This window comes from Rhagoletis pomonella, unplaced genomic scaffold, assembly GCF_013731165.1.
Source record: "Rhagoletis pomonella isolate Grant_MI unplaced genomic scaffold, Rhpom_1.0 Rhpom_scaffold_00008, whole genome shotgun sequence".
In the NCBI taxonomy this organism is placed as follows: Eukaryota; Metazoa; Arthropoda; class Insecta; order Diptera; family Tephritidae; genus Rhagoletis; species Rhagoletis pomonella.
Genome location: NW_023458562.1, coordinates 34,790,825 through 34,801,192, shown reverse-complemented (window position 1 = coordinate 34,801,192; position 10,368 = coordinate 34,790,825). Strand labels below are relative to the sequence as shown.

General features: G+C 37.1%; 3 protein-coding genes across 3 annotated transcripts; 1 reads left to right on the top strand and 2 right to left on the bottom strand.

Moving 5' to 3' along the window:
• Positions 1-2,512: 2,512 nt before the first annotated feature.
• On the bottom strand, positions 2,513-3,908 carry LOC118744697. The gene is made up of 2 exons (XM_036477907.1): positions 3,283-3,908; positions 2,513-3,223 (listed from the first exon to the last, which is right to left on the bottom strand). The coding sequence occupies exons 1-2, from the start codon at positions 3,868-3,870 to the stop codon at positions 2,564-2,566; spliced, it is 1,248 nt and encodes a 415-aa protein (XP_036333800.1). The 5' UTR covers positions 3,871-3,908; the 3' UTR covers positions 2,513-2,563.
• Positions 3,909-4,443: 535 nt separating this feature from the next.
• LOC118744700 (WD repeat-containing protein 47) lies at positions 4,444-6,308 on the top strand. The gene is made up of 5 exons (XM_036477909.1): positions 4,444-4,658; positions 4,926-5,083; positions 5,148-5,544; positions 5,685-5,908; positions 5,975-6,308. Exons 1-5 carry the CDS (start codon positions 4,626-4,628, stop codon positions 6,198-6,200), a joined length of 1,038 nt encoding a protein of 345 aa, XP_036333802.1. The 5' UTR covers positions 4,444-4,625; the 3' UTR covers positions 6,201-6,308.
• Positions 6,309-7,155: 847 nt separating this feature from the next.
• LOC118744703 (60S ribosomal protein L11) lies at positions 7,156-8,858 on the bottom strand. The gene is made up of 4 exons (XM_036477914.1): positions 8,838-8,858; positions 8,547-8,666; positions 8,181-8,478; positions 7,156-7,325 (listed from the first exon to the last, which is right to left on the bottom strand). The coding sequence occupies exons 1-4, from the start codon at positions 8,841-8,843 to the stop codon at positions 7,198-7,200; spliced, it is 552 nt and encodes a 183-aa protein (XP_036333807.1). The 5' UTR covers positions 8,844-8,858; the 3' UTR covers positions 7,156-7,197.
• Positions 8,859-10,368: the final 1,510 nt, after the last annotated feature.

Genomic DNA, 10,368 nt, shown 5'->3' with positions numbered 1-10,368 from the left:
CATGCTTCAACAGGGTGGAGAGAACCTAACACTGCACCTGGTGGACATAATGAGAAGCACTCTTGCGGATGCTTACATTCCACAGTTGTGCTGAAGTTCACGAGTAATATTTATCCCGAAAGTGGGTAAAAGAGATTATTCGCTAGCGAAGCCATTCAGAGCAATAAGTCTAACCTCCTTTGTTTTGAAGGCAATGGAGAAGATAGTGGTCAACTATATCAGATATAACATTCTCAAGGCAACACCCATATAAGCACGCATACAGAATTGGAAGGTCCACGGACACAAATCTGTACAAACTGGCAACGGGGATTCGGCAGGCCTTTGAATGTCGAGAAATGGTGGTATCTCTCCATCTATGGAGCCTAGTAGTGGATGAACAGTGGTATCCGCTACCAAGGCTATGCGGACGATTTAGTGATCATTTCCTAGAGAGAGGTTTGAGAGCACCCTCTGCGACACCGTTCAAAGAGGCTTAAGATTAACAAAGGAGTAGTGTGCCAAGTTAGAGCTTAGTATAAACCCAGCCAAAAACCGCCATCGTTCCATTTACTAGGAAAAAGGCCCTACCGGGCAATGGGCCGAGACCGAGGCTATTATCGGCCTAAGGAATCGGAATCGGCTGGTTTTGGCTGATTCTTGAATGAGGTATTGTTATTTAGTTATTTGATTATGTTTTTTTATTATTATTAAAATTTGTTCTTGAAATGGATTTCAGAATTTAATCGGCCGAAGTATCGGCCTCATTCATGAATCGGCCAAAAACGGCTGATGTCTATTCATTTGACCCATACTAGAAACATGTGGATGCGACCCCATCCAAGGTCACATAAGCATTAACGGTGTGTAAGCGTCTGACGGGAAAATCCTGGGGATGTAGCCCCAGGATCCTAAGATGGCTTTACACCCTGATAGTACAGCCAATAGCAACATATGGGGCAGTGGCTTGGGTTTCAACAATCACTCTGGTTACCGTGAGACAATCGCTCGCTAAGCTACAAAGACTGGCATGTGTATGCACAACGAGAGCAATACGCACGACAGCGCTGGAAGTGGTCCTTGAACTGGAGCCCCTTTATATAACCATAGAGCAGGTCGCCAAAAGAACTTTACTCAGTTAGTACACTGCAGTGGTACACAGACGGCTCGAAGACCCCAGAAGGAATCGGGGCTGGAATCTCTGGACCCAGGACCAGGATCTCCATTCCTATGGAGAAGTACCCGAGCATATTTTAAGCAGAAATCTACGACATCTATTTGTGTGCGGAGACCATCGTAAACAGAGGATACTGTAATGAGAGAAATGTAATTTTAAGTGACAGATAGGCGGCACTCAAGCCTCTTTAATCTTTTGAAATCAAATCGTCTCTGGTCCTTGAGTGCATAGAGAGGCTCAACTCCCTTGGTATGCACAATAACATCAGACTGGCGTGGGTTCCTGACCATATGGGAATAGAGGGAAATGAAGCGGCGGACCGATTGCAAGAGAGGTGGCAGCCATTACTCCAGTTGGCCCTGAGCCCTTAATATAAATGGGTCCCAACACTATTAGAAAAGAGCTCAGGGAGGAGAGGAACAATATGAGGGACTCGAACTGGTATAGTTCGGTAGGAATGTGTCAGACAAAAAGCCTATTGGGCGGGTATAACAAGAAGGAAGAAGCTGAGAATACTAACAGGTTTTCTTACAGGACACTGCAGACTAAGAGGGCATCTATTGAGAGCCATAAACGTGGTCACCCAAATAGACAACTGCTTGCTGAAGAGCCCTCGCCCAAGCACGTCAGGAGGCATCTCTACGAACTGACGTTCATTAAACAACCTCTGGACCCGTCAATCTCGAGTTATGTAGACTCCAGACCTGTGAATGCCGTTCTAGGCGCACAACCACCAGACATTGACGAGACGGAGCTTCATCTGCCTCACCAGAAGAGAACCACAACAGCCCAACTTCGCTCTGGCTACTGCAGCAGGTTAAACTCATACCTACGCAGATTAGACGCAGATGTCTCAAATGAGTATACGGCATGCGGAGAGACACCCCATGACTCGAAACATCCCTTCATATGCCCGGAAAACCCGAAAACCCTAACGCCTTTGTCCCTGTGGATCGGCCCTATTGAGGCTGCACGCTTCTTAGGGCTTCCGTTAGTGGAGCTTGACGACAGCGACTGAGATATTTACCGATCTGGGCGGGGTTGTTGTAGCCGCTACAACAACAACAACAACAAGACATCTTTATATTCAAGCTGAGGATACGACTAAATGACCTTCGCCGGTTCTGCATACGGCATCATCCTATCTATCTATCTATAGCTTTTCATGCAATTATTGATGTGAATGATATGAATTTATCTGTCGTTAGCATGTAAATTTATTGGGCAAAGCATTAGCTACCAAGCGTTCATTGTAGCCAGCATACTTTGAACGGGCGTACTGTCAAACCACCACCAAAGGAATAGCCAACGCGAAAGTTCTATGTAGATGGGCCTTTACAAAAAAGAAAACAAACATTTATTTTTTTACTATTTTTCCATGATAAAAATATTAATTCAAATTTTGTATCATGCTATTTTTCTTATTTCAGGTGGAACGTAATTGTCATCAACTACTTTAGGCTTTTTCTTCTTTCCAAACCATCTCTTGGGGTAGCTTTTATTTTTTTTGAATATTTCAAGATCAATTAGTTCCTCATTATCAAAATACCAAAGCTTTTGCTTCTTCTGAGCCAGATCTGTTAAGATTTGGTCAATATTTTCTTTTCGCTGACCAGATGGCACTCCGTTTATACTCTTATTCCTTTCTACAACATCTTGTTCTTTCCATGCGGCGTATTTGTTTTTTTGCTGCTCGATTAGTTTTACTTCCTCTTCTTTTTTAACCGCTTCTAAAAACGATGACAGAAGATCATGCAGCATTTTGGAATCTGTAGTTTGTTCCAAACTAGAATTTATGGCGTTTACTAGTTTCTCATCCACGCCCTTCTTGTTTTTTAGCAGAATTTGACTGTATTGTAACGTGTCCTTACAGAAATTAGTATTAGTTGCTAGCAAAAGCGATGTGGCCAAATCATTTTTATTAGCCAACAAACTTCCTAATAATTTAAAGTTGGAAGTGACGTGATTCGAGTACAACTGGGATATTTTACAAATAGCTCTTCCAATCTGGGTAGGTAAATCTTGACCATCCTCGGTATTTCGAAGAAATTTCACTCGTACTTTTACCTAGGAAAATAAGTTATAAGTCCGATTTTATTATACATTTATCATAAAAGCATACCCACCTCATCTTTTTTTTTTGTTGGTTTTGTTTCCTTAACCAAAGGTGTAGCAATTTGTTCAAGATTTTGCTTTAAATATTCAAAGAACGATTTTAACATTAAACTGACTAGTAGTTTATTGTCCAAAGTGTCTTGTTTAAAGATTTCCAAACCAATTTCAGTAGCAGCCAAATAATTTTGCTCTTGCAGAAAATGATTCAAAAGATAACAACCGATGAAATCATCTACGAATAAACCGCTTTGCAGTCGATTCTTGACGTTGGCCAATAATTCATCTAAATTTTCGTTATCAATGAAGTTTCGGAATATAGCATAATTCGTGGCTTCGAATACAGTTGCCTTTTGTGGTTCTGAACGCAACTTCAGAAATGTTTCACTGAATTCGTTGTTCCTGTTATCATGTGCAATGCCATTCACTATGTCAATCCGTATAACTCCTTGCGCCGGCGAACTCTTGGTACGCGCATAATTTACGTCTGCTGCAGTTATTTCAAATTCACTTAAAACGCTTTTATATTCATGTGATAAATAATTTCGACATATTTGGATACCAAACTTGAATTGTGTGCGAGGTATTTTTAACCTAAACATTTTTCGCAAATTCTCGGTTTTGATTATACAATAAGAAACGAAGTGAAACACAGGGTACGCTTATGAATAAATTTCCAAAAATCCTACATTTAAAAATATGGATTAAAACATGGCAGGGTTCAATTTGCAGGGTGTACTAAATGAAATCTTTGACCTTTTTTAACAGATTTTTTTTTTTTTAGTATGAAGGTTAACCTTTTTTTTTGCCCTAAATTTTGGTATAATATCTGATTTTTGGTATTTTTAATTTATTTTGCTGACGGTCCAAAGTAAAACGTATGTATGTGTGTTCGACAGTTTTTTAAAAAATTTTTTGCAAGTTTTTGAAAAAAAATTTGTATGTCCAGGTTTAAAAGCTTTGTTAAGTCATACTTTATAAATCATTTTAAATCTTTTTTGTTTCTTTATAAATTTATGACGAACCGCATTAAAAACTTTTACAATAATTCATTTATAAAAAATTGGCTTGATATTCATATTTTCGCTATTACATACATACATACTTATATACAAATCTTATTTTTTAAATATTAAATAAAAACAGATTATTATATTAGATTAAATAAAAACTGCTAAATCAAAAGCTACAGCCAGGTGAAAGATACTTTCCCATACAACAACAGCGAAGCATGGTTCAACTACCACATAGTTTCTCCAATCTTGACATAGTTAGTAAAGTACGTCATAATCGAAGGTTAGGAGTGAAATCAGTAATAAATTTCCGTTAATAAAAAATAGGTGCATTATAATTGCAAATGATTTCGGGAAAAACAAAAGCATCTAACGAGGTGAGTATTTAGCCATGTTTCGGAATGAGTTCTTATTTACTTGTGCTGTAAATTTCTAGCTTTGTATCTAGTGTACAGTGTACTGCATATTCATGCGTTTAATGTAAATATGTAGATGCAGGTGCTTTATGGGTGTATCTGTGTACACAAAAGCAAAAACTGTTGTGTTTATATATAAAATTTATTGCTATATTGATTGATATTATAGGCATACATATAATGTATTCAATTACTAATTACGCATATTTTTGTATTTCTAAAATATAGAACGAATCAAAACGCCCAAGATTTGTACCCGTCACTACCTTAACAGATGTCCAAGCTGTTCGATGCGCCGAATTTCATCCGAATGGAAAGTTATATGTTGTCGGATCAAATTCGAAAACATTTCGAATTTGCAAATATCCGCAATTGTCTGAACTAAAGTAAATATTTCAATTGATTTTATAATACTCCTAATTTTAATACGTTTTCTTTTACTCTATTTAGAAAGTTTCAGGAAGTACAACAGCCTACTGTTTTATTTAAACGCACAAAACACCATAAAGGCTCAATTTACTGTACAGCATGGTCGGCAGATGGGCTACTTATAGCAACGGGTTCCAATGACAAAACCGTTAAGCTTATGCATTTCAATAACGACGAAACACAATTGGAGGGACGGGAAATAGATTTGACTATGCACGATGGCACAGTTAGAGATCTATGCTTCTTAGAAGATTCCATAAACAAATCACGGCTGCTTATAAGTGGTGGAGCTGGCAATTGTAAGATTTATGTTACAGATTGTGCAACTGCAACCCCCTATCAGGCGCTCAGTGGTCACAGCGGACATATACTGTCTTTATATAACTGGGGAGGTGTTATGTTTGTTTCAGGATCGCAGGTGAGTTTATTATTAGCTCTTATATCATTGTGAAACAAATTCTTTTGTAATAGTTTTGTTTTGATGACTGAACATTTTCTTAAAATGAATTTGTTTTTACCACCTATAAAATTTAGACTGATGTTTTTTTAATGATTTAGGACAAAACAGTTCGTTTTTGGGATTTACGAACCAATGAATGTGTAAACACAGTAGCTCCAATAACACTTCAGGGGTCTACATTTGGTTCACCTGTCGCTTCAGTATGTGTTGATCCCTCTGGCCGTTTACTTGTTTCTGGTCACGAGGATAGTGCCTGTGTGCTTTTCGATATACGTGGAAACAGGCCGATACAATGCTTTCAACCACATACTTCGGATATAAGGTGCGTTTTAAATGAATATTTGAATTAGTTGCTTTCGCATTTACGAAATATTTATACTTGTTGCAGATCGATACGTTTTTCTCCCTCGGCATATTATTTACTTACATGTGGATATGACAATAATATTGTACTTACTGATTTACAAGGCGATCTAACCCTTCCCCTTCCATCTGTGTTAGTTGCACAGCACAGCGATAAAGCTATTTCAGCACGTTGGCATCCGACTGATTTCTCCTTCCTCTCCACTTCGGCTGATAAAACATCAACACTATGGGCCTTGCCACCGTTCTGAATGCCTTAATTGACACCTACCAGTGATCCTAATATCTACGCAAATTAATATTTTATTTTTTATGTTATTTATAAATCCAAAATTAAATACGATGCCTTATTAGAAAAACCAGTTTAAGTTGTATATTTGTATAGCGCTGCTGGAGTTTAAAACGCCATTGGCCTGTACAATTACTTCGACCTTTTTTGTATGCAGGCATATCGTCACCATTGTATGGACAACTATCGAACGGGTTGTTAGTTATAAAATCTAAAGATTTTCAGTTGCAAGTTTATTTTTTAATAAATAATTTAAAAATTTATTATACCTATTAGCTCCTTAGTAATCGAGCGATTTTTGTACAAAGCAGTTTCGAAAGAAAATTAATTAAGACCCGCGATTAACTTCCGAGTTAATTGTTAACCCCATTCAATTTGAATTCAAAACGAGTAAATTCCACCTGGTTAATAACCCGTTTAGATGAATTGCCCCAAAGTGACTTTGGTTGAAATTCACTCCGAAGCGAATTGTAACTAGTAATTTTTAGCAAAAAAAAACAGACTTCAACTCCCATATAAAAAAAAAATATATATATATATATCTCATGATCCGCTGATCGGATCTTAACCAGATTAGTATGGGACCACCTCTGAGACACTACCTTTCCGATGCAAAAAGAATTATCCAAATCGGTTGACGTGGTCCAAAGTTATGCGGTAACATACATTAAAAAAAAAAAAAAAAAATATTCCGACGAACTGATAACCTCCTCCTTTTTTGGAAGTCGGTTAAAAACTGCCTGAAAGATATGTTTTTAACCGACTTCACAAAAAGGAGAAAGGGTAGGTCATAAATTTGTCGGATTTTTTATGTTATTTTCTAAAAAAAAAAATCAATAACTGGCGCAAATTTTATACTTTTTAGAGACACATTATAATGACGATATGTTGTGTTAACACAATAAAAATGCACCAAGTAAGTTTAAAAAAAAAAGTTATATTTCAAACGTTGGTATTATTTACTTTTTACTATTGAGAATAATGCCGTCGTATTTCTGTTGGAACCACTTCATGGCATCTTCCTTTGTAAGGCGGTGTGGGAAGCCAACTGTTCCAGACTTGCGCTTCCTATGTGCAACATTGTAACCTGAAATTGAAAACAAAGGCTTTTAAATGAAATTCATAAAGTTAATTAATGAAAGGGGAAATTATTTAATTTTAATAATCATTGCCTTTTTACATTGGCAAATTAGCACTCATCCGGAAGTAAAATGTGTGTATAATTGGCATGTTAACTATTAATCGTAAGTTAACTCCACAATGCAAAAACGACCCTAAACGGCTCAATGAATAAAGAAACTACTTAAACCATATCGCACGTTTAAAATATATTAACGTTAACGTTTTGGAAGATTCCATCATTCAATTAAAAAGCTTGAAACGGATATTTAGTTTTGTCTAACAGATGTCGAAGATGTCTTTCCATCTGTTTTTTTGTATGTTAACTACTTTGATTGCATTTTCCCACAAAATGTTTTGAAATAATTATCTTTATTATTAATCGTGCGATATATGCATATCTTTACCGCATTCCCGTTGCTTTTTCACATATCTAAACAAGGCGAATTTATATTGGCTGCGTTTCTTTATACATTCCAGATAATCCAGCCAGAATAAACAGAAAGCGTTTGAAATATACGTTAGCATATCATCAGGAACGTTCCAAAGAATAAGTAAACAAAAAGCTTTATTCCAAACGTTCAGAATAAATAAAGAAATGAAGCCATTAATTATATTTTTTATATTCGTCTTGATATCCGAATTTCATTCCTGTTAATAATTGTAAAATCTATACCGTGCAACCAAATAAATCTTTGGTCACATTAAGCATAGATTCCGATTATCTTACTTTATGCACAGTACTGAGTGCCAGAGGCGAATTACCCACAAACACCTAATTAAGTGCAAAACACATAAACGCGAAATCATAGATAATGCTCACCTGGACGACCCAGTACAACGTAGAAGTCCAGACCATAAATACCAATGGAAGGATCGTATTTGATACCCAAATCAATGTGTTCCTGAATACCAAAACCGAAGTTGCCGGTGGCAGAGAAATTATCACGTCTCAACTCGTATTCACGCACTTTCAGGCCGCGTTCCAAAATTTCTTCAGCCTTTGCACCACGCACTGTGCAGTGGACGGCGATCTTTTCATTACGACGAATGCCAAAGGAACGAACAGTATATCTGGCCTTTGAGAAAACTGGCTGTTGACCTGTCAGTTGTTCCAGCACCTACATAGACATTTGGTTCACATTAATTACAACAAACTGTAGAATACTAATTGCAAAATCCATATTACCTTAGCAGCACGAGTAAGTCTATCACCAGATTCACCGACGCAGATGTTCAAGCATAGTTTCCTGATGTGAAGCTCCCGCATTGGGTTCTTAGCAGGATCGCGTTTGATTTTCTTGACATTCTTTACATGAAAAGAAAACACCAATTAATCCATGAAAACATAGTTGAATTGAAGAAATATGATTGCAATGGATATAAAGCACTAAAAATCTGGGAAATTCACAACTCATTTTAGGTGTAATTATATTAAAAGAATTGATTTAAATGGATTGAAAAATTTCTAAACACCCACCGCCATGGTAGTAGAAGAAAAAAGAGAGATATGTCAATTATGGTTCAGTGGTCATTTCCTTTCGTCGGCAAAGCAGTGATCAAATGCTACCATATTACCCAACCGACGTTAGCACCCCATTTGTGAAAATATTACGATTTTTGTATTGCAATCGATAACGATATTTAACGTTTGTTCGTTAGCCAACAATTTATAATTAATTTTTCAATTTTCACTTTACGTAATTCCTGAAGTTAGCCCCCGCAACAGATTATTTTGGGTTAATTATTATTGCAATCGATAGTTCGTCGTTTGTTCTTCATTGTTCGTCCGTTTTTAACGTTTGTTCCTAAGCCAAACATTTATAATTAATTTTTTTTCATTTTACGGTTCCTGCCTTTAGCACCCCAAATGTAAGAATTTCGTTATTTTCATTTATCATCATTTATGATGCATTTTTACAAGGTTGTTTGAGTCTTTAATTATTATTTTTCAATGTTAATTATTTTCAAGAATTGATACATGTATTAACAGAGTTGCATCGGGATAAACTCTATTTGAAAGTGTGTCCGATCGACTAATCTCTTGATTTGCATATAAACACTTGCATTTCAAGCGAGCTCCGCTGACACGAGTTAATGCTTGAAGCCACGACCATCGCTATTGCTCGATTCATCGATGTCTTTTTACATCTCTAGATTTTCACGCGATTGCTACTATACGTTTTGTGGGTTAAAAGTGCAAGAAAATTCATGGAGTGGAAACCATATATAAAATTTGGTGAGTGCTTTATATTAGGAGCGTTCCTTATCTCCCAGAAATAGCCAAAAAAGTCCGAAGTAGTCAGATTTAGGCCAAAAAGCGTTCCTTAACTCGGAAATAACAGCAAAAATTAGAGATCAACACTCAGTAGTTGCGTTCCAGATGCTTCACGATTTACAGGTTTTTACAGGAAGTCGTTCCAGGTGACCACCTCCCATAAGGTTTACTAAGTCGACGTTCAGACACGAAAACTTTTGTTGCGGAAACTCGAAGCTTGTTGGGGAGAGAGCGAGGAGGAAAGGGGACGGGTACCGAGTCGCCCGTACTCGGGAAACACGCTTTGTGCTCTCGTTCGTCTGAGTATTTCAAGTTGGCGATTCACAGCTGACAACAACAATTGCGTACAAAAGAGTTTCTGTGTGTGAATGCAAAGGGCAACACCAAAAGAGAAATCGCCGATAATAAGAAACTCGAGTTTCCGTGTTTGAACGCAGACTAATGAAGAAAACATCTATTCCTGCAAATCGTGAATATCGTGAAGCATCTGGAACGCAACAAGTGAGAGTGACTCTCATCAGTCCGAAGTATTCACATAGTCGGAAGAATTTTTTCTCGCAAAATCCTGAAAAGTGTCAAACTGAACTGATTTTAAATTAACGGAAATTAAAGAATACGCAAAAAGTGATAATAATCTCAAAAGTAAAAAAAGTGAATTGAAATTGGAAGGAGGCAAAAGATAATTGTTATCAAGGTGTATTAAACAAGGTGGTGTTGGGGCGCCAGCTGAGTT

Excerpts from the sequence above, each read along its gene's own strand:
- LOC118744697 (XM_036477907.1), bottom strand. The coding sequence starts at position 3,870 with ATGTTTAGGTTAAAAATACCTCGCACACAATTCAAGTTTGGTATCCAA. Across the intron at positions 3,224-3,282 it reads CAACAAAAAAAAAAGATGAG|GTAAAAGTACGAGTGAAATT; the intron begins GTGGGTATGCTT and ends TTATTTTCCTAG.
- LOC118744700 (XM_036477909.1), top strand. The coding sequence starts at position 4,626 with ATGATTTCGGGAAAAACAAAAGCATCTAACGAG. Across the intron at positions 4,659-4,925 it reads AAACAAAAGCATCTAACGAG|AACGAATCAAAACGCCCAAG; the intron begins GTGAGTATTTAG and ends TCTAAAATATAG. Across the intron at positions 5,545-5,684 it reads TGTTTGTTTCAGGATCGCAG|GACAAAACAGTTCGTTTTTG; the intron begins GTGAGTTTATTA and ends TTAATGATTTAG.
- LOC118744703 (XM_036477914.1), bottom strand. Across the intron at positions 8,479-8,546 it reads GACTTACTCGTGCTGCTAAG|GTGCTGGAACAACTGACAGG; the intron begins GTAATATGGATT and ends ATGTCTATGTAG. Across the intron at positions 7,326-8,180 it reads CGTTGTACTGGGTCGTCCAG|GTTACAATGTTGCACATAGG; the intron begins GTGAGCATTATC and ends TTTCAATTTCAG.